The 24,465-nt window shown below is 35.5% G+C and overlaps 1 protein-coding gene across 2 annotated transcripts; it reads left to right on the top strand.

Annotated features, from left to right (window-relative positions):
- Nucleotides 1–20,031: 20,031 nt before the first annotated feature.
- On the top strand, nt 20,032–23,760 carry LOC145740191 (kynurenine formamidase-like). 2 transcript variants are annotated; one of them, XM_081995557.1, is made up of 5 exons: nt 20,032–20,252; nt 22,782–22,903; nt 22,975–23,175; nt 23,239–23,412; nt 23,474–23,760. In XM_081995557.1, the coding sequence occupies exons 1-5, from the start codon at nt 20,080–20,082 to the stop codon at nt 23,560–23,562; spliced, it is 759 nt and encodes a 252-aa protein (XP_081851683.1). In that variant the 5' UTR covers nt 20,032–20,079; the 3' UTR covers nt 23,563–23,760. The 2 variants fall into 2 exon arrangements, with proteins under 2 accessions (XP_081851683.1, XP_081851682.1); XM_081995556.1 differs by lacking the exon at nt 20,032–20,252 and adding an exon at nt 21,549–21,766.
- Nucleotides 23,761–24,465: the final 705 nt, after the last annotated feature.

The following is a 24,465-nucleotide window of genomic DNA, read 5'->3' as shown; positions in this document are numbered from 1 at the left end:
AAGTCTCTGAAAAATGCTTATTTCGTTGATTTTAAGGCTTTTGCTGCGTTTATTTGTCGGACATCAAACAACATCTTCATAGGATTCTAATTCCCCCAGGCTAATTCACTTTTTAATAATAGTCCAGTTTATTAGACAAAGTTATTGTCACAGTGTACTGTATAGCAAAATTATGCCTATCCATGGTTTCATTGTTTATTAAAACTAAAAAAACTGAATCCAAAAATTAGTCAATTTGTGCTGTAGGTGCTAAATTCAAACCCAGTCATCTACATAGATTAGAGTTGACATCTATTTATAATACCTATCTAGATATATCCTGCAGACTTATTCCCAAGAAGATAACCAATTCAGTTAACATTAATCCGCCTACAACTCGGTGCAAAACGTGGGATTTTGATTTATGTATCGTTCCATTACATCTGCGGTGGTCATGCACGTACAACAGTACCATAAAAATGGGCAATAAATCCTGGACTGTACATAATTTTAATTTACTACGGACTTGCATAGGTGTACCTGTGTCGCTTATCGTAAATTGTCGTCGCTTCCTCTAAACACGAAACAGCCCTATGAAATATCGCCAGCAAGTCTAATTACGTTCGTTTTTAGCCGAAGGTGTAAGCGAAACACTCAATGCCAGTTTATCTGGATGTGAATCAGCAATAACGAAAATTTGCTAGATCGTCTAGCATTGTCTATTTGGGGTGGACAAGGGTAACAAATGACGTTGGGGCTAGAGCCTTTCAGACCTATAAATTTTAATACCGGTCTCTTCATCAAGGTGTCATACGAACGACGAACTTCTAAAACACTATTCGTCTTTGTTAGACTAGGCTATTTGTTCCTCAGGGTTGTTTTTTTCGTTTTAGACCAGTTGAACCATCGAAGACAATCGTAGTTATTTACCTAATCAAAGTACCTAAATCCAGCTAGTTTTTTCTAAACATTTAGTAGTCATTTAATGTGGGTGCTTTTTTTATTTTCAGGATGCACATAATGCTATTCTGGACTTTGATGAGGACACAGCATTTTTTGCAGCGTATGATGGTCATGGAGGGCAGGAAGTAACTCAGTATGGTTCACAGGAATTGCCTCAGTTTATTAGACACAGAAGCTTACAAGAAAGATGATATTGAGAAGGCTCTATATCAATTGCAACCTCTGAAATTGATAGAGTTTTAAAGGGTATATACTCTTGTAGAACATCAGCTCCATTTCCATTTTGTAGGAAGCTGAAGAATCAGATCGAGAAGAAACTTATAATCATTTATATGAAGTGTGAAAAAAAGGTATAGTAAACTACACAAATTTGGTAAATCCTACACTTAAGAATTTGAAAAGAGGTGATATAATACTTAGATCTCCTGTAATAGCTAAGCAGGAATCCTGTTCTCAAAGTTAAATTAAATTTAAGACATTTCTTTTTATAATTCTGGTTACTTCAATTTCCAGATTAGTTGTCCTCTAAGCTCAAGCAGAGAGGTAGATTCACTAGATGCTCAAGGAGGATGTAGCAGTAGTAGTACTAATGATGTGAATGTGTTTGAAGCAAGTTGTAGCAGCAGCACCTTCAACCATCCACCACTACTGAGAGCCAAGTTTGAGTAAAAATTTAATAATTTAAGCTGTTGGGAAAAATGAAGTCACATCAAATAGATCAATCCCTGAGATTAAAGTGACTAATCCCACAGAGAAAAAGAGGCTAATAGCTCAGACAATGAAGTTAGTGAGAGTGTGCCAGAAAATGAAGATGATAAAAATGATGTAGTTTCTAGTTTATTTGATAGTAAAGCGCCGTAAGCATTTTAAAGAAAAAGGTGTGTAGTTTCAGTTTTTTCAAATTGTGATTTGCTTTTTGCGTGAAGTACTACTTCCGTCATAAAAAATCGTGCTTTAAAGTACACTTTTCGGTATGATCACAGGATTGAAACAAGCCAATAACAATCCAAAACAGCTACCGGAACAAATTTCCAGTGCAAATCGAAATCCATATATTCGGAGTAGGTAGGTTGAAGCGTTTTAGCAAATGAGACGTTCTCTTAATCCTTATCCCAGTTACGAAACAACTTCCCTCTAAATCCAGTGGGACCATTAAAATTATTGCGGAACTCTGCATATAATTCGCAGGTAGCGGTTGGGCCCCCGAAGATTTCGGATTCAGTTAAAGTTGCTCCCGCTTGAATTTCGATGAGGATTTCCGCCATTCTTTGTTTATCTATTGCATTGCAGGAAATGCACACAAAATAATATTCATTCTAGATGTCCTACAATCAGAGAGTGTATAAGAAACTGTAAAAGGTACTGAATTATTTCCGAATGTAAATTTTCCTAACTTTGTTTACCGGACCGTTTTGCTTAACGAGTGTTTTGCTTTGCGTTTGTCTCGTTTGCAAACGACCCGAGGCTGTAGCATTTACAGTTCCGATTTCTCTTGGTTTTACTGAGTATTGCATTTACATTAAAGTGTAACAGAAATGTATACATTGAAGCATATTACAGAAATTAAAATCAGTTTAATTAGCGGGAATGGAACGTTTAATATTCGGTTAATACCATCATCTGTGTTAGGAATATTATACAGTTAATTGTAATGGACTTGTGGAGTTGCATTTAAATTAGGGCAGCAGGAAAATTGGAAAAGTAAGTAATCATAATGAATGACTAGGAATTAAAATTCATAAAAGTATATTTAACCGGTTTTACCTCTAACCAAAATACTGAGATGCAATTCGTGTATTGCACAAACACAACTCATTCCGTTCTTCGTTAAGTTTCAAAGAATTTTGGAAACAGTATCTAGACATTTTTTGAAATATTTTGAGATAGACGCACTAACGGCAGAGTATTCAGGAGCTTCGTATCATCGGCAAAAAGATCCACTGTCCATATGAACAGACACGTAATTTATAAAAATAAGAAGAATGAAGAACACTGTCCTGGAAAACGCTTGAAACAATCTTCAAGGAGTTTTGAGCGTTAAAATGCACTGGTTTTTGAACGTAGATCTAGAAGACAACGATTTTTCAGTCTTCAGAGAAAGTAACTTACTGCAAGCTTACCATTACTGATTGTTTTAAAAATCAACTTTTCAAAATTGCTACGAATATCTAATGTGGCAATTTTACAAAATCAATAATTTTACTTGATTTTGAAAGCAGTATTTTTTCTCGTTTTCACAAAATACTGCCGAAATGCCGTTGCAAAACTGCCAGTTTTTCTAGAAATTATAGGGCAACAACAGTAAAGCCAACATTTTGGTTTTTGATCTTAAATACGTTGCTTTTTTTTAAGTTTAAATGACATTGACAATTTTTGTCTATTTTTGGTCTCTGGAATATTTTTGTCATGCTTGAAAGTCCTTGGAAAGAGTTTTAAAACACTGAGAGTTAGCGAACAAATTTTGAGTTCTTTTTTCCCTTTTTTGATAGTGATAACAAAATGTTGCTTTTTGTAACTCTCTTAACTCAGGTTTCGAGGGTATTAACAGACTAATATTTTTTTAAGTTGACGCCCTCTAACGCAAAACCGAGCGATCTTATGTAAACATTGTCAAAATGTAACTTTTTCTGAAAACTATCAAAAAAAATGAAATCATGTATTTGGACCAAAATGATTGATTATTCAGAATTTTCTTAAGGTTTATATAACTGTTTTGTAATATTCAGCCATTGAAGAGATTCTGAAGCATTTTGCAAATTTGTAGGATAATATCTAAAACTTTCCAAAATACCGCCAAAGTATTATAAGCCAAATCGTTCTTTCAGATTTTAGGATAAACAAGATAATATCTATAAGTACAGTGTTGTATGGCTATTTTTGACAATATTTGGAAAAGTTATGAAAGTTTTGCATTGAGGAAGACCAAAATAAGTTATTGTAAAACAACGGGACTGTCAAATCCAGGTTTGTATTTAAAAAATTGAGGTTAGTGACGATATCTGAAAAACTAAAAGTGCAGAACTGTAGAGAGGAGACATTTGGACATTGGATTGAACTTGCTGTCTAATTTGACAAAATTTAGCAATAGTGATAATTACTGGACTACCATGTATAAAGTCTATGAAAATTCGAACTTTGATTAAAAATAGTACCTACTGGTTCTTTTTATCAATATATTTTACCCCTAATTACAGTTCATGGTCCGCTACCGACAATCGAGAAATTATCATAAACATCACTTGGCAACAGTGCCAGCTTGATGGTATTTATAACTAGGTGCCATTTTGCAATTTGCAACCCCATTTCCATCCCCTATTAGTTAGTTGATTTTATGTGAAAAGTTTGAGGCCGATACGACCGGCAAATTGGGCTGCAAAGTGGCCCCAAGTTTCCAGCCATATTTATGCTAATCCTTCCTGGAAAGTGATCGAAACAATACCCGATCGGTCCTGATATTTCCCGACATAAAAAAACGCTCATTCCGCATTCTTAATACATTTCTGTGAATCCATATATCACAGTAGAATATACACCAGGCAGACACAATGATTGATGAGGTTAAGGATTTCAACATGTCCAGTAATCTAATTGAGGCAGTTCGTCATGATGGCTATCTCTTAACCTCCAGTTTAATACTGGACGCGCTGAGGAAAAAAATTGGTTCCATTTTTATGGCTCTATAATTGCTTTTTCTTTATGGAAATCCACCTCAAACAAACTGCCAATCAGTAGGGCGTTAATAATTTCACTTCAAAACCGAAAAAATTTGGTTGATGTAAAAGAAATTTGAATATGAAGATGTAATCAGGGGTTCTTTCGTTTCTCCTTCGAGGCGTTCTTCATCAGGGATTTCCGGGAATCGATATTGGAGCCAATTTGTAATCATTTTAGAGTTTATAAAGGCGGTTTCTTTAATTTTCTTTTCCAAATTGTCGGTTTAATGCTGCCGTCTAGTTACCTTAAATACTGCGAAACTTTCCAGTAATTTCCGTTCGAAACAAACATGGTTCAAAATATTCGTAAAAGCAGAACCAGCATTTAGGTAAACTTAATCAAATTTACCTCTTTGAGAGACGTTTATTTGCGCGAAGTTTCACAGTTATGTTGACATTGCTCTTGCGAGTTTCGGTTTCACTTAAACTAAACTGTTTGAATAAGGTTTGTTCTCAAAAATTGGATCGATTAAATTGAGTTTTATTTGCGCGGTTTGTGGTTATTTGAATTGCGCTTTTTCCAGAACAGTGGGATTTAAAAATTTGCATTTCCCCGTTACTGCTACAGTTTAGTTGGTCAGGTGGACGGTTTTAGCAACACGAGATTGTAATCGGTGGCTTTGATTCGTTTTAATTGTAATAAACGAAAGGTAGTTTTTTTAATTAAATCTTAGTTGTCTAGTAGCCAATTAATTAATACTTTTATACAAGTGAAGTTTTTTCTTTCTAGAAATTTCTGCTTGAAATACACATGCCTAAAGAAATATTACAAGATGGCCGACTGTCTTCAGTAATCTGAAACCAACTATCATCTTCATCTGCAATCAAGTTATAAGTTTTGAAAAGTTAGGAAAAATGTGTACTTATTATTAACGTTATATGCTACTAAATACATAATTCAACTTGATACAATTTAATTTAAATTACATGTAAAACTAAACTATAAATTAATCCTCTAAATTCGGTAATGACAGATTAAACATTTTTGGTCAGATAGGTTTTCTCTTTATTTTTAAGAATCATTTTTGTAAATTATTGTAACCTCTGTAGCTCCTGAGGATGAGAATTTTATGTCCGAAACATCTTGAGCGGCTCCTTTGCCGATTAGAGGCTTAACACATTTATTCTGGAGGTTATGTATTTTTCCTTTCATTGGCAAAAATGACCGATGACGTTAATAAAATAACATTTCCAGCTGAATTGGGATTGAAGATTTTAAAAAGTTTGTCTTTAACATCAAACTGCGGTGTAAAACCTGCTTAATTGGTTTTATATTTTTACACTGTGCTCTAACAGTAACTCATTAAAATATTCTATAAAAAATTAGTAAAATTTAGCACCAAAATGTACGTTCACAAGACCAATTGTGTTTATTCGTCTGAGACAAAAAACGGCCCTTTACAACGACAAAAAAGTCTGGAGAAGACAAAAACTTGAAAAATCCCTACAATTTTTACCGAAATTCCATTTACGCCTCTCGTGACCCTAATATGTAAAACCTTTATGTTGTCAACGGTTCTTCTCCGGCCCTAGCGGCAGCATAGTTGTGTCACGGAATGTTAAATGAATGCCGGAGAATAGCCTCCATTTATTTTTTTTTGTGTTGCTCAAGATAATGACTTTAGAGCAAAAAAACGACTCGAATCGCGTTAAAGTGGGCAACGAATCGCGTGATTTTTCTTTCCTCGATTTTATTGCGTTTTTCTAGTTTGTAATACTTTTTTTTAAAATACTGTGTGTGATTGTTTTAATTACCAATCATAAATTAGATTAGATTTAGATAATCGCGTAATAAGTGTTCAATCAATGTTTAGGCTAAGGGTGCAATCGAGCATCATTTTGTTCTTTTACAGTCGTTAACATCACTTTCTATAATAACCTGTAATATCATTTATTTTTTAATTTAAATTTGACATTGATGTTTCCCCTGTGTCTTTTTTGTCAGCAGTTCTAACAACATCAATCTATTTATTTTCTACTATACGATTTCCAAATGTAGTTCAGGAAAGTCCAGTTTACCTATTCTGAATTTCACAGTTGAACTGCAATTCGGAAACCATCACGTGTAATTCAGAAATAGCAACTGTAATTCAGAACCCACAAATGAAATTCAGACCATTCAAAGGCAATTTCATAAAATACATTATCTGTGGATAAAATTAACAAATCTGAAAATGTAGGTTCCAACAACAGCATCAGCCATATTTAGAAAAGTTGAAGAATGATGGTCTGCTTTCCCACAATCACCTCCTACAACGAATTCAATGACCACATTGATTGTACGTTCCAGGTAAAGAAGTTTTTGCTCAGCTACTCCTGAAGAAAAAACATCTGGATTTCTTAAGTTTTTTTTACAAATGTGTTTACTTTTTACCAAATCATTATTTGATTTAGCATTGGGAAGTAAGGTGCTAAACAGATGAGCTCTGTTCCGTGAAACACACCTTCTAAAAGAGGTGTAAAACAAGGTGCATTATCACATACTACTACAAGATCCCGCAGATGGTTTCCCATATCTTCCCATCTTCGAAACAGAGACTGCATCCATTCGCCAACTTCTTGGTAAACCAACCCCTTCCTTTCTCCATCATTACTACAATACCAGCAGTTGAAATAACTCCGATTAAATGAACATTGGGGTCTTTGGACAGTTCGACGACAAAATAAGTTAAAGCCTGTCTCATTCAACCAAACAATTTGTTTACCTTGTTGAACAAATCTGTTTAGTTGTCAAAATAGTTCTGCTCTTATTCCTTATTTTTAGCAGAGTTCGTTATTATCTTGTTTCACTGTTGACTTTCTTTCCAAATAATTGGCTATAGTGGATATGGACACCTTTTTACTTTATTATATTTGAATTAGAGTTGATTGTTTCTGAATTACTAGGCTACTTCCTACTAGAAAAAGCAATACGTCTTCTTCCCGGAAGATGTCACTGAAATTTTGCTTTTTTGGATTTGCCCTCCCTATCAGATACAGTTTACTCACTTTTACTCTCTGTTTTTACCAATTTTTTCAGATAAATTGATATTTCTTGAGACATAGACTGTTGTATTGGGAATCGACAAAAATCATCCAGAAATACTAATCTAAACAACACATCTTTATGTTAAAATAAAAGCAAAAAAATTGGTTTTCGAAACTAATCAAAAATTTTTACAAATTGAACTTTATTTCACGGGCTTCTAACCGATAAACAATAAAATAAAGAAAAACACAAAAGTTAAGAAAATAAAAATTAAAGAAGCTGTTGACATTATTAAGTTAATTAAAGATTTAATTAGAATTATTCGTAGCGAAGTCCAATTTAGGTCGTTATGGATAAAAACATATTTTTAACTAACAGGGCAGTGTAGGTACTCTGCTGTCGTCATTTAAGTCATCATACTTACAAAGGAAGAAATCTGCGTTGTCTAGACTAGAGTTACGTTTACAGTGTCTTAAGTACAATATTATCCACCTTTAGAGATTTTGTGTAAGTAGTAAATCATTAACAAAAAGATAAATTGGCCCAGACAAATTGGCCACTAGCGAATGATCCGACAGATACGGCAGACGGAAACAGGCAATTCCATAACTGGACTCGAGGGAAATTCATTTTGAAACACCTGCTCTGATCCTTTCATTTAGAGCACATAAGGTTTGCACGTCATGAACGCTTCTTTATTACTTTTTTTTAAGGATTATCTGTGCGTAGATGACGCAAGATAAACAAAAGCAAATCGATGATTTAAACTTAAAATAGGGGAGATTGCAAAGAGCGGCCGTATAAATCAGCGTATGCTAAATGGGGATGTGTGATTCTGCATTTTGCGAATTAAAGGATCAAGAGCGAGGCAGGACAGGATTTCGTTCAGGTATTAAATTTATCGGAAGCGTTATTCGTTTTCCCCTATTTGCCAGGCTCAATAAGACCCATTTGTTCACATTAAGTTGAGCGGGCTTAGGGAGGCAATGGAACTTTAGATTTAAACAGAGAATATTATTGTTTTTCCTTCCTTCGTTCCACTTTTTTTCTTACTACCACCAGGTGTTTATTTTTGAGCCAACGAAGAATACTACTGACTGTTTACCCTCCTTTTATTTAACGATATTAAAGCAAGCTGGGCAGGAAGATTTATGATCGCACGATTCTATATTACGCTATCATTAGGTAGCAGGGAAAACAACCGTCTTTAATTGAAAAATTTATAATCTATGTTCTTACCACTGATTTATGATCGAGCAAACTCAATTGAAATAAATTGAATGTTTTGTTGATGTTCAGTTTAAATACCGCTTCTAAAGCAGACGTTGCATAACGGATTTAGTTTAAAACCATAAATTGCTGCCTTTCTGCTCGTAAAAGTTCGTCCAAGTCTAGGAACTTCGGGCATAGACCGCACCATTGGTGGCTAACTGGGTTTCGCCGATAGTTAGCCTGAAAAGAGCACTATGTCAAAGTTTACGAGCTTCCAGTCATAACGGCCCGATTTGGGCACATGTTTCTGATACTAAATTATCGGCGTGGAAGTCTCCGAGCTCCGGTTGAGCTTAAAGTTGCATAACAAATAAGACAGTTACCGCATTTTGTCTGTCATTACCGTTAATTTAGCGCAACAGGACGGGTATTGCGATATGCGCTTGCCGGTATCGAATATAATATTCCGTTGTCGCGTCCAAAAACGTAAAACACCAATAAAGTCTTAATATTAGTGACATGTAGCTGTAAAATATGTTAAAGAAGCAATAATAGGGACAAAACAGATGTTTAAGCTTGTTACTTGCACAACAGGGTTTAATTTTAGTTTACTTACGACCTCAGTGTAAATAGTTACGTAATGAACATCTTTACGTACAGTAGTAAAATAAACGCACAGCTGTAAAAAAAACGCACAGCTGTAAAAAAACGCACAGTTTTAAGATCGGCCACAAACTATCGCTCTATGTAGGGAAAAATTGATTTTGTTTATACCAGGTGTCCAAGAGCACCCTGGACATAGGAGATTAACATGTGAAAACGGTTTTGATTTTTTTGCGCCTGTACGGTTGATTTGATTGAAAAATCGTAATAATGAAAGTTGTAGTACCTATCACGGACTAGTTTTCTGGATTTTTTTCAGATCTCTAACTTGAACCCTTTCGTCGTAAAACACGAACAAAAATGAGAAAATTTAAACTTTTGGCCTGCACTGTATAGGCGGTTGTCGGGCAACGGGTAAACAGATCATTGTTGCTGGTACGGTTGCTTGACAACCGCTTATACAGTGCAGGTAAAAAGTTAAAATTTTCTCATTTATGTTCGTGTTTTACGACTAAAAGGCTCAAGTTACAGATCTGAAAAAAATACAGAAAACTAGTCCGTGATAGGTACTACAACTTTCATTATTACGATTTTTCAATCAAATCAACCGTACAGGCGCAAAAAAATCAAAACCGTTTTCCCATGTTAATCTCCTATGTCCAGGGTGCTCTTGGACACCTGGTATTTCTTTCTTTATCAGAGTATATTAAATGGAGATCATCGCGTAATGCATTGTTCATACAGTTTTAAGTAAATACCACTTCGTCTAATATTATCTGCAATAGCAAACACATCAAGTAATATTACTGCAAGTTTTCCCTTTCTTCTTAATAACTGTAATGTCACCATAAATAATTATTTTAAGAACAACACTAATAATTATTTAAGTAACATGATTTGTGAATTTTTTTTATTACGTTATTATTTTTTTCTTTAATGGCATAATACCTATGATTAGTACAAATATGATGTCAATACATTTAAAATATACCTTTTTAATGAAAAGTTACTCTGAATTATATGAATGCGAAAACAGGACTTTCCATTTGGTCGTAGGTAAAGTATAGTACGTCACACGTGCTCTAAGGCATTTTAGGAGGATTCCCTCTCCGATCACCGACACATCCTTTTCGATGTCGAGGGGATAAGCACAATCCCCTCTTCCACTTACAGGAACCCCCGGACTACTGACTGGAGCCTCTACAGCGAGGAGCTGGCCAGTAGGATAAGGGTCATGTATAAAAGGACGCGCACGGCAGAGGACGTTGAGGCCTCGGTTGAGGAACTCAACGCCGCCGTACTAGCGTCATACGAGCACAACTGCCCGGCTAAGGAACGGGTAGTTGGAGGAACGCCATGGTGGAACTCTCTCTTAGAGAGACACCGTAAGAAGGTCCGTAAGCTTTTTAACAAAGCAAAAAGGATCAATACTGTAGAACACTGGGACAACCACAAGTTGACTCAGAAGCTCTACAAGAAAGCGATACGAGACTCCCGTAGAGATACGTGGAGGAGGTACTGCTCGGACATTGAGGACACCACTGAGGCGTCCAGATTAACGCGGATCCTCAGGAGGGAGTCGTGCTTGCGCCTGGGCTCTGTGGCCCGGCCGGAGGGGGGCTTTACCGAGACATCGGAGGAGACCCTAGGCATCATGCTTGGGACTCACTTCGAGTCACGGTCGAGTCAGGTAAGGCCAATACTCACGGATAGCGGAAAGTGTGACGTACGGGCAGACCGTGCGTTTGCAGACCGTATCGTTACTTTTGAAAGGGTGAAATGGGCTATATGCTCGTTTGCCCCGTTTAAGTCCCCGGGGACTGACGGTATCTTTCCGGCGCTTCTCCAGAGGAGCCCGGAGGAGATGACCCTGGTCCTGCTGAGGATATTTAGGCAATCGCTCACTCTGTGGTACATCCCTGAGGCCTGGAGAAGAGTGAGAGTCGTGTTCATTCCTAAGCCGGGAAAGGCGGATTATTCTAATCCGAAATCGTTTCGTCCCATCAGCCTCTCGAGCTTCTATTCGTATTCTCGACTCTTGAGCGCATTGTGGACTGTCATATTAAGGAGGAGCTGCTCACTGTGGCTCCTCTACACGAGAAGCAATACGCTTACAGGGCGGGTAAGTCTACGGAGGCCGCCCTTCATCACCTCGTACAGAGGCTGGAGAAGGGCAGAGCGCCCGGATGCGCCACCCTGGCGGCGTTTGTGGATATAGAGGGGGCGTTTGACAACACCTCCTTTGCATCGATATGCCAAGCCCTTGAGCGGCGTGGCGCCCATCCGGTGGTGGCCGGGTGGGTGAAAACCATGTTGTCCAACCGTTAGGTTTTTGCGGAGCTCAACGCAGTCACGTCGGAGGCGTGGGTCGCCAGGGGATGCCCCCAAGGGGGCGTTCTCTCGCCCACTCTTTGGTGCCTAGTTGTTGATACTCTGCTGTGGAGACTCAACTCCGCAGATGTCTACGCCCAGGCCTACGCGGACGATGTGGCCATTCTTTCGAGTGGTCGTGCCGTCGGGGGCCTGTCGAGGAGGAATATCCACGCTGCCCTTCGATCAACACAGGTTTGGTGTGAGGGGGAGGGGCTTTCTGTGAACCCGGAAAAAGTGGAAGTCGTCATCTTTACGAGACGACGAAAACTCGGGCCGTTGCCGGACTTAAATCTGTTCGGCCACATTCTGGGGTACAAATCCCAGGTCAAATACCTAGGGGTCATTCTAGATTCCAGGCTGACCTGGAACGAGCACCTTGCAGTCAAAACCGGGAAGGCCCGCAATGCTCTCTGGGCGTGCAAAAGGGCCTCTGATACAACGTGGGGACTCCAGCCGAGAATCCTTCGATGGATTTACTGCGCTGTTGTTCGCCCAATGATAACATACGGAGCGATTGTTTGGTCCGGAGCTATGGATACGGCCAAGTCACGAGCCTTGTTGGACAGAGTTCAAAGACTTGTCTGTGTCTGTATTACAGGTGCAATGAAAACTGCCCCAACAAGGGCACTGGAGCGGCTATATGGGCTCGAGCCGCTGCACCTGTTTATACAAAAAGAAGCCGCCAGGGCAGCCCACAGACTGGCAGGTCCCAATATGCTGATTACAGACTCAGCTGAATCGTGGGGTCATCTCGGGGGCTGGGGGGAGGCGTTGAGGGAGTGCCCGGAACTGTTGATGAAGCAGGATCGGGTGCCTCCGACGCTTCTGTCAAGCGGATCTCTAAAGTTTGTAGTATCCGAGAGGGAGGACTGGAATTTCTCTCAAAACTCTATCCTCCCGTCGCATGGAGACGTCTGGTTTACAGATGGATCCAAAACCGTGACGGGGGCAGGGGCAGGTGTGTATGGTGCAACTTCGGGGACGAGGCTTAGCTTCCCTCTAGGCTGCCACTGTACCATCTTCCAAGCCGAGATCTTTGCGATCATCCGATGCGGGGAGTTCATTTTAAACTCACCGCTATACCGGAAGGATATATTTATCTGTACGGACAGCAAGGCAGCAGTGCTGGAGTGTAAGAAAACACTCTTGTCGCTCGCGCGGATGGCCAAGGTACGCCTAACTTGGGTCCCAGGGCACTCCGGTGTTAGGGGAAACGAGGAGGCGGACAGGTTGGCCCTATGTGGCTCCAAAGAGAGACCCGTAGGGCCCGAACCTATTGTAGGACTTGCCGGTGCGGTCGGATCCGCCATTGTGGACCGTATCTTCTGGCAAAGATCCGATATTGCTTGGGAGGAGGCCGGAGGCATGCGGCAGTCGCGATGTCTCATGGGCTTCTTTTCAAAGAACAAGTCGAAGTCACTGATGGAATTATCCAGAAAGGACCTCAGATGTGTGACAGGACTTCTCACGGGTCACTGTCAGATGAGAAGACACATGCACATTCTGGGTCTGTCACAGGATCCGATATGTCGCTTGTGTCTGGAAGACGAGGAAACTCCGATACATGTTCTCACACAGTGTCCGTCACTTGCGACGATCAGAAAAGAGCTTTGGGGTAAGAGTGTGATCAACCCCTTAGATATTCAAGGTACCCGGCCAAGAAGGCTCTGCAGCTTTGTCAGGGCCACCGAATTGGAGGGGTACTAGCTTGTGATGGGTCACAATGAGCCCGGCTAGCGGCCTAAGTGTCTTCTCCGAAGGAAGCCCATCTAACTACATTCATTCATTCATTCAAGGCATTTTACGCACTCATGGAATTACACGTAATTTACGCGTAACTTTTTTCATATCGTGCGTTAAATGCTTCTTACAGCACTAGTAACGTAATATACTATTACATATCCATAAGTGGAAATCCCTATATATTTTTGCAGACCAGGAATAAGCGAAAAACTACCTGTTAAAAAATATATAACATTATGGAAATAAATTAAAGATCAACGTAGAAATTTTATACTGCAATCGAGTAAGTCATGAGTAAAACAGCATGATGGCTGAACAAATGAATGGCGTTTTATGGAGCATGTTTATGTCCGTGGGTGTCAAGGTTTTTCTATTATTTGAGTATAGTTGGGTATTATTTGGGTATTTTTTTTGCAGCTCAACCCCAAAATTGTATTAGTGGTTCCAAAACTGTGTTTTAATGCGTAAACAAAGTCACTAGAAGCGTTCAAACAGTTTTTTGCAGCTCAGAAACACCAAAATGTCACCAGTGTCTTTCAAACGGTCTTGTGAGTCTTGAAAGTATTACAAGCGATTCTCAAACGGTTTTTCAAGGTCAGAAACACCAAGATGGCATAAGTTGATTCTGATCCGTTAAAATGTCACTAGACGTTTCAAAACAGTTGCTTGGAATCTGAAGGTTGAGAAAAAAATTTATTAAATTTGACGCCCTCTAACGGCCAAACAGTTTAACCTACCAACCGGTGTTGTCATATTTTTAGAAAGCCCATTGGCTCTCTATTGACGTACAAAAGTTTATATAGTATGGACCAATTAAGCGAGTTAAATGAAACACTGCACTAACAAAAGTGGAAAATAAATGCATCAACTTTGACGCCATCTAGCGGCTCAACCAATAAATAATCCAACCAGTGTTGCCATATCGTTGGAAAGCACATTTTATTAGCTATCCATTGATGTATAAAAGTTTACACAGAGTGTACCAAATTGGCGGGTTATTTACGATTGAGTAAAATACTGCATCAAAAAAACAAAAAAAAAAGGTCAACTTCACTGGTTAGTAACCGTCAAACCGATTAACCAAATTTGTAAAATTTTTACAAAGCCTATTTTGTTGGCTATCCATCGACATATTAAAGTATTTACCATGTCAGTCAAATAAGGAAGTTATTTAGGTTCAAACAAAAAAATGCATGATAAACAGAAATCATTAGTCAACTTTGACGCTTTTTATCGGCAAAATGGTTCAACGGATCAAGCAAAGTAGTAACATCGTTGGAAAAGCCATTTTATTGGCTATCCACCGACATATAAAAGTCCATACATTATATGTCAAATACATAAGTTATTCACGATTGAATGAAAGAGTGAATAAAAAGTTTTAAAAAACGTAAATTTGGCAAAACGTGTCACGTGATCTAAAAAACACGTAGAAAAATGGTCGGGTAATGATGAAAAAAGTCAAGTGACACTTCACAAAAAACGGCCAAATTGGCGGAATTTAGTCACGTGACTTTGACAGATATCACGGGACCTTGGAAAAACTGGTGGAAATAAAACAATTAAAACATGTCAAAATGAATCTATAATGAATATATTCTTATTTTTTTTGGTAATTCTTAAAAAATATTTCAAAAAGTGTCATCTCCAAGTTCAGCCAAGCGTAACTCGGTTATTTGGAAAAATATGATAAAAGTGTTAAAACGGAAAGTTGTAGGGAATTTCACCCTTCACCAGATTGCAATACTTTTGCTCTAAAGGGCCTTCTCAGGGAGATATTTTCGAAAATGTGTTAACGCACAAAAAGTGCTTTAAAAGACTGTAACCAAGTTTAAACCTAGGTGTTACACGGTTATATGGAAAAATATCAAAAAAGTGTAAATTTCTACGTTGTTTTTTAATTTTAAATTGTTATATATTTGTTATATATTTTTTTCAATATTTTTGAAAACGTAAACCTTAGCTTATTCTAAATCTGCACAAACATATCTATAAAAAAGTCAAAAATTTACTTTTTATTTTTAAAAACAGTATGTTTGGTTAATATCTTAAAAACGGTGTGTAATACGTTAAATTTTCTATGGAAAATTATTTGTAGCTTCTCTGCGTCGCTAATAATAAATAAAATACGATCGAGGGGGTGTCAAATCAATTTAAATTTTGACAGCTTCAATTTGACGTCCCAGACAATTTTCAAGTTCAACACTGTATTTATTAGAGTGACGTAACTGGTTTTGACTCTGTTTTAAACAACTTTTTTTATCCTGTTGACATTTCAACTTTGACAGTTACAAATTTAATTTTTTTAACGTCACGTGATTGGTTTATTCAATTTCAATTTTGACAGTTTAATTTTGCCGTTACGCAACATTTTCAAGCTCAAAACTGCATTACTTGAGGTCACGTGACTTCGTTAATAATTTTAAAACTCTCAAGTTCAAAACTGTATTTATTAGGGTCACGTAACTGTTTTTACTATTTTTGAAACATCGATTTATTTATTTTTTTTATATAAGACATTTGAACTTTGACAGTTTAAAATTCAATTTCTTTTACTGTTTTACTGAATTTACATTTTGCAACATTTTCACGTTTAAAATGGTATTTCACAGGGTCAAAATGTAATATTTTCAAAATCACTCTGTAGCTCAGAAACAGGGGCAGCGTTGAGGTTACGACTGCTCTATCGTTTCTTTCATAAAAATCTAGAACAGGTTCGCGAAAACCACACTCTACCTTTGCTAGTTTTGGAGATACCTCGTAAAACCATAGAATTATTTAGACACCCTGTACAAATTTGGGTAACTGATTTTTCCTTCGCGTATAGTAATTGGAGTGGATTTAAAGCAGAAACTCGAACGTATCCTGAATAGAATGTTTATGTATAAATTAACGAAGTTAAAGTTCATTCAACAATAACTGAGCTCAGTAGCTGGGTTAGAACTTTACGTCCTTATGACTCCCTTTCATGTCACCCTTTCAAACTTATCCTAAACTTGGGCAATACTAAATAGCTTCAGACTGGTTTATATTATGTGGAAGCCCTTTCCTACTTGCAATTTTAAAACTTAAAATTTTTAAGTCAAATGTTATTTTAAAAATAAAATGTTACAATTTTGTGCACGTACAACTCTTAACACTCGCTATAAATTTAATTTCCTTCCAAAGCTGCAATATAGATTTATTACGAGCAGTCGGATGAAGAAACAGTTGAGAAAGGAAGTGAAACACACGTACATTAACTTTAGTGAAATACGACAGCGGCTTTGTGTCATACCGAGTATATTAAAATTTATTAATAAAGTTGAATACAACCACCTACAAGCTCTAAGTAGCTGCTGTTAATAACCGTAAAGTCGAAGCAATTTTAATTAAGTTTTATTATTTTTGCTTGCATCGTTCCGTTGTTTTAAAACTGAGTTTTTGTTTTTGTTTGCGGAAACTAGTTTTATGTTGCTTTAATGTTCGCACATCAAATAACTACGTGATTCGAAACGGGAATCTAAAAAGATTCTAGGAGTTTGGGTAAATCGAAACTTTTTGAATTAACATACAAACTGTCGACAACTGTTACCTTTGGTTGCAGACCACAACAAAGGAATTAAAGAATTAATTAAAAAGAGCACTTACACGGAAAATCAAAGAAAACTGGGATGTCGTCACAGCAAAAAAATTGCATTGTTGCCATAGAACAGAAAAAAAGATTTATGCAAGTAACGTTTTTGTATATTTTACTGTTTTAGAAACATAAATTAGTATATAACCACTAAACATGACCTCTGATTAGGATCTCATCATCAGTCCAGCAAATGATGGTTACTGCAGCAAAAACTGACAAAAAACAACAATTTTTTTGTTATCCGGTCAAAACCCATTACAAATCAAATTAAAATGAAATCATATTACGTTTTCTCTAGACGTAATGATCATTTCAACATAGCTCGACGTTGACAAGTTTAGTTTCTAATCTAAATTTCTCAAAATTTCTTCCACTTTATAAAGGCCACTTAATACATTAATATTTACTTGACCACTGTAAAAGCTGCATAGTGGCAACATTGCACACCAAAACTCTGGTCAATTCTTCTGCTGTGCTGTGTTTATTACTACGTAAATGGTTATTTTTTGTCGCCCTAGAAAACGCAATATGATTTCTGATATCAAAAATCTCTATTATTGAAGGTGGTCATCTAATAACTACAACTAGCAATATGTATTAAAAAATAAATATGAAACTTTAAAATTTTAATGACTTAATAAAATGTAATTCAGGATGTTTGACAGTACACCTAAAAGAGTATACAGTGTTCATTTTTAATTCATTTTGTAGTCTTTTCTATGCTTTTCCAATTGCCTTTGAACGAAATCGATTGGAGATAAAATAAGGACGCTACGGAGTGCAATTTTGACAATTTTTCATTTTGCTCAAAAAGAGTTCCCATGTAAAGAGCAAATTTATGTCGAAGAGCCTTATATTAGGTGAAATAAGCACAAAACACTGAAATTATTTATTAAAAAAATAATATCAGGAATTTTGCAGGTGTTTTTTAGGTACTTTTTGCAATTCAATATCTTAGAAACGTGAACAGCTAGAGAGACTCATTTTTTAGTATTTTTACTCTTTGGGATAGCCTGTATAGCTTTGTCTAATGGCGCTTTACTGAAATCTATAAGAGTTCAAAAGTTTTTGCAAAAAGTGAAATTTTTGCAATTTTTTTATGTTGCTCCAGGAGGGTTCATGCACAGCAAAGGGCATATTTATACCGAGGAAGCTTAAATTAGGTGAAAGAAGTACAAAAAAAGCACTTCAGTTTTCATTTTTCAAAAAAATGAACGAATGTGGGGCTATTAGAGGTTTTTTTTACTACTTTTTGAAATTTAATATCTCGGTAACATGAAGAGCTAAAGAGGCCAGTTTTTGCTCATTTTGTACTATTTTTAATCCTTTTTCTAATGGCGTTTTATTGAAATCTGTAAGAGTTCAAAAGTTAACAAATTATCCTGTTTATTTAAAAGAAATCTTCAGAATAATCTTGGAAAATCTCAGGGGCTTCTAAAAATGTCCTAGATTTTCTAAGAATTTGTTATAATTGACACATGTCACTTACAAAGTATTTTTTATCTTTGTCTATCTCATTCATTTGTAAATTTATGGATAAGTGCAATTTTCATACCTGTATATCAAACGGTTTATTTTTAAACTCGTCTAGAAAAAGGTTATTCAAACCTGCAACAAGATACAGGGAAATTCATCTAAAAAATAAACATGGAATGATTGATAACTGTCTTATTTATGTCATGTTTATTATCCAGATGAGAAAGTGGGACGTCTTACATTAGAACACTCTGTATACAAAAATACCACACTGATTTTTCTCGTTATTTTAATTTAAGCGCAATATGTAGGTTTTTTATGGGAACAATGAATTTTACACTCTTGAGTAGCGCTGATAGCTGAGGAAATAAATGGGCGTACACACTTAAGTGAAAAATTTAACCATTTTTCTATCCATAGCTGATAAATGGGGGAATTCGGCATTTTAAACGGTTAATTTTAGTGGAAAATTGGCGTATTCACTCTATGTCAGTTCAGCCGGAATATTGGAGACTATTTTTCTTCGCGACCGGAAAGTTTGCCTTAAGGAACAGCACTTCTAGCGAATTGGTGAGTGGTTGAGCAATTTTCGAAAAGCACCTAAATGAACTGAAATACATATGTTTCACTTGAAACCTCGATAGGTAAGGTACATCACAACTTTTTTTTATTTGTGATAAAGTAACGTTCTTTTTGCCACTCGTGTGCCTCAAATATTACTTTCCCACACACATTTTAGCCTAGAAAGTTACACTTTTATGCTCTAGTGCAAGAAAGTATTGTAATCAATAACTAATAATTTGGCTTTTAAGCATGCTGTTTTATTTTCCCGCACTCTTTGACAAACTGCAGTTCCGTACAGAAAAATATCACTTTTTGGTAAGAACTATAGTGATGTTTATGCTTCTTTTAAGAAGCCTCTATGGAAACGTTTTTTACTACTACTGGTATGGTGTAAATTTGAAGTTTTAAAGTTTGATGTTAGTATTTTTGGATTTAAGTTACATTTTCTTATATCAATAATTGACGGGGTTAGAAGCAAAAGGATTTAAGTAACATTTTTAATATTAAATATTGAGATTATTAGTATTTTCTTTAAGTTCTGTGTGTGTTATTTCAAGCAAATTAGATTTTATATTTTTTGATCTTTGGTGTTTATATAAAAATTGGGAGGAAATACACGAACCCTTTTGCTTCCCTTTTCAATTAAATTGTTTGTTTAACTTCTTTTTTATTCTATAATGTAAATATTGCTCATATTTAACACTATTATTATAATCTATGAAAATACAGAAACACGGTTCTGTCTTTTTACAATCTCGAAATTATTAATTCGTTAGAATAAACAATCATCCAACTTATCATTTTTAATAATTATAGTACACTGCTAACGGTGATTATATTAAGAAAGCATATTTGCTTCATTGACAATGTCCAGTGAAATGTTTAAAAGTTTAGTTGTTTTTTGTTTTTGGGGCTTCGCAACGATAAGAGGACAAGTATATGACTTGACTTGGAGTTTTGGTAACGATACTATTTACTGGACTAGGCAGCAGCCTTTCGTTTTTACCAAACAAGCCTTTGTTTCTGGATATAAATATTCGTAAGTGATTATTTAGATATATTTAGTTTAGTGGTAAAGTCCGTAAGACAAATTTAGGTTCTAAAATAAGTAACAAAGTACCTAATTCCTTAGCTAGAATGACGTTTGTTTGTGGTACCTCGATAAGCACCACTTCCAACAATTTTTGCAGATTTAGCAATTAAAAATACAATTTTTTTGACAACCTGTGTGTGCTTCAAATCTAGCTTTATTATCAAGACATTTTTTTTTAATTATCCGCAACATAAAATGTAGACAACTGTAATCTGTGCCATCTGTAACAACTTACCGATTTACTTTCTGTTTCGTACGGCACAGAAATCACTCTGTATTGTTTTGATTTTATAATTTCTACTCAAACAGATTACGGCCAACAAAGTTACATGTAAAAGACTAAAATTAAACTTAATTCATAACATTGTATATAAATACATGTAAAACTAAATATTTAAACAGAAAACGTTACTGCATTTAAAAAAAATAAACTAATGAATGAATAATTATGTCAATTGAAAGTAGACTGTAGGAGAGATTAATATAAAAAACTTTTTGTATTTTTTGGGTTTTATGGTAAATTAATTGGAAAACTCTTCTGTCACCCAATGGCCGATGATTGACATTTAAGATCAGTTTTAGGTTTATAGAAAGTATTAACAAAAATTTAATAAAACTATTGTTTTTGGAAATCCATCTCAAATAAGGTACACTTTTGGATGAGATGCTAATTAAAATATTTACTATATGGTTGCAGGAAATATTTTCGTGATGGTATAACTTCCTTCACCACCATGTCACTTTTAATAATAAAACTTATAATTTTTATATCTTTAATGCCATGTTATAATCATTACAAATATTTTCATCAACATTCAGTGCATCATGTGGCTTTAAAATCTATTTTAGTTTTTATTATTGATTGTAAAATACACTGGCCATATGCAGAAGTTAAGCAGAATAGTAATTTTTGGGAGTTATTCGACGAATTTTTGACTGAAACAGTTTACTAGAAAACCAAAAATGTAACAAAAATCAATATATAAAATAACAAAAATCTGGGAAAAGCCCCATTAGTGTTAGGAAAAGAACGTTGTTTGATGAAACATTTGTCATAGCAATAAGCACACCATATCCACCTTGGTTTTTTTGTTACAATAAAAACAGCGTCAGTACACACATTTTTAATGAAAATGAACTGTTGTCCTAATATCCTAAGTTCTACTCTGTAATTTTATATTTTTCTATGATACGCACTATCAACAAAGCTTACATAAACAAAAACGATTAAATTGACCTAAACCCCTGTTGTTAAGGCAGCAGTGTTCTTTTAACTAAAGGAGTATGATAAAGTTAGCATTTTTTGTGATTGTAATTCTGCAACAAATCATACAAGCATGGCAAAAGGAAGGACTTATAGACTTAAGCTGGGAATTTGACAATAACACTGTATACGTTGCTGGTTTGAGAGAATTTGCTTTTACCAAATCATCGGCTTCTCTGGAAGAAAGAGGTTACTGGTAAGTGAAATTTTGTGTTCCAAAGAGGTTTTTTTCAATACTTTTTTTCTTATTTATGTGACTTTGAAACGCGTAAAGTAGTTTTGTATCGAAACCAAATTGTACGAACAAATTATGTATAATTTTATAATTTATATTCAACAAATAAAAAAATTCAAAAATAGTGTCGTTATGATTCAAACTTGTTTGCAACCGATATCTACTTTAGCAGGGTTTTCCGTAGGAGTGGACATTGTTTATAAATTAAAATTAGCCTGTAATGAAATTAAATTATTACCTTTTTCTGCGTAAATAATTTATTTGGATATAATTGAAGCAGGATTTCTTGTACTGGCAAAATAACCAACTTGTGACCTGTTTAAGCTGATACTGACTTCATATCAGTTTGGTTTACTCAATGCAATGCTGAATGGTGAATTCTCACAGTGATCAAAACTAGAGCTCTGTAACTGTCAAAATAACTTTATTTTGGTTTTGGTTTGGGTAGTACGCATCAGTAATAATGGCACCTAATTTATATTTGAGATTTGACATTTCTGCTAATGTAATGACTAGAGCAAAAAAAAGCACATAACACTTTTACAAGTTTAAAAAAAAATAAATACATATACCATTAATAATCTTTTTAAGGTAACCACACAGCTACCTGATAATGTAATAAGATCTTACAAGGCAGTTCGGTAGAATATTGATTAAATTATGATTAAATTAAATTAATAAAAGGAGTTTAAATCACTTTATCCTTTAAGTATCCCCAAATGTAACAAATCAAATGGCGTTAAGTCCTGCGAGAGTGTAAGCTGTGAAATGAGAGATGTTTTATTTTCAAACTGGTAATGTAAATAATCAATTATCATTATATTATGGAGGTGATCTTGACAAAACAAATTCTAACAATAATTATCTCACTTAGTCATTTACAATATTTCCTATGCGTTTTTTTGAAAACTTGTTATAACATTTTAGAGTTTTGTGCCACTCTCTATATTAATAACAATAATGGTAATATTCACAGGTATGCAGTAAACGAGTTTTGCGCAGCTGAACATGGTGGAACCCATTTTGACGCCCCCTATCATTTTTACCAGCAAGGCCTGAAAGTTTCGGAAATTGACGTGTCAAAGCTTTTTGCTAAAGGTATTTTACGCTTATAACAGAAATATCATAGAATTCACCCAAAGATATTATATTGTGTCACACTTTTCCAGGGGCTTTGGTCAATCTGACAAGGGAGGCAAAAGAACTAGGCCGGAATGTACGGCTTACGGTAAAACACCTTGAAAATTGGCAACAACAAAACGGTCCATTTGAAAGCGGGACAGTTTTATTGGTGGATTTTGGCAGGTCCGGACTTTGGCTTAATCGAACTGAGTATCTGGAGTTGGAAGGAGAAACTCTAAATTTTCCTGGTAGTTTCATCAACAACATCACAAACTTTAGATTCTTAACAAGTTAATAAATGTTGTTTCTAGGACTATCTAAAGAAGCTGCAGAATGGATTGTTGATTCTGGAAAGTTTTACGGAGTTGGAGTGGACACACCCAGTATAGATCCTGGAAACACCACAGATTATTTCGCTCATACCCATCTATCTAAACATGGCCTGTATAATTTGGAAAACGTCAAGATTTTGGATCCCCTACCTGGTAAAATATCTGGATATGTTGATAAGTGGATTTATTTTAATGAGTTTTTGTAAATTTGCAGCAAGAGGATTTGAATTGATTGTAGCTCCCATGAAAATTGAAGATGGGACTGGAGCTCCACTAAGGTTATATGCCAGAATTATTAACTAAAACCATTGTGTATTTAAAGGCTAGGAACAAATATTAAATTAATACTATCAGACAAATTTGGGGTTTTTAAACTTTAATCACCTGTATATTTGTGTCAAAGCTTTTTTGGATTTTTTACGTTTACCATTCACGTATGAGTACTTAACCCTTATCTTGTATAGTTTATGATTTTTAAATAAACATGGTTTTTGCCGCAAACACAGAACCAATAATTTCATCAAAATGTTCAGGATGATGGTCTATCATTAATATTGATATTTCAACAGAGTTTTAATGAGTGACATTTTTGTAAGGTTAATGTATAGTAAAATTATTAGTCAGCACTATAGAGGGCGTCGCAGAAAATGGTGGAGTTATATGAAAATTGTGACTAAACGTAAAAAATTCCAATGTTTGAAAATCCGTAAAACCTAAAATATTTAACTTTTCCATAAACTATGTCAAAATGCCTGTTTTATTTTTTTTTGGGTAAACGTGTTTTTCGTAAATGTATCTATCTAGTGTTCAATTAGAAAAAAAGCTTTACCACGCCATAATTTTCTGCGTCGTCCTATAGAGTCCTGACAAATTGTGTGCCTTCATTAACTTTACAATCAAGTTTCAATTGAATTAAAAACCAAAGAAGTATCCCAGGGAGTTCAGATGTTCAAATGAATTTGAGATATTCTGTATGTCTTAATTGTGAAGAATAAAGCATATTCCAAAACTTAAATGCTTTTATGAAACTATTATACCATGTTTTTGACTCAATAACTCTTAAAATGACATCTACCATAACGGTAGTAAACCTTCAGAGAGGATATCAATAATTCTGCTTTAATATCAAGTTTTTTCCGAATAATTTACAATCTGAAAACTTAGCTTACCCGTTAAAAGTTAGATGGCACCACCAACACATCGATT

This window comes from Ips typographus, linkage group LG1 (assembly GCF_016097725.1).
Source record: "Ips typographus isolate SLU linkage group LG1, UJ_Ityp_2.0, whole genome shotgun sequence".
Classification (NCBI taxonomy): domain Eukaryota; kingdom Metazoa; phylum Arthropoda; class Insecta; order Coleoptera; family Curculionidae; genus Ips; species Ips typographus.
This window is presented reverse-complemented; position numbering and strand designations above follow the sequence as displayed.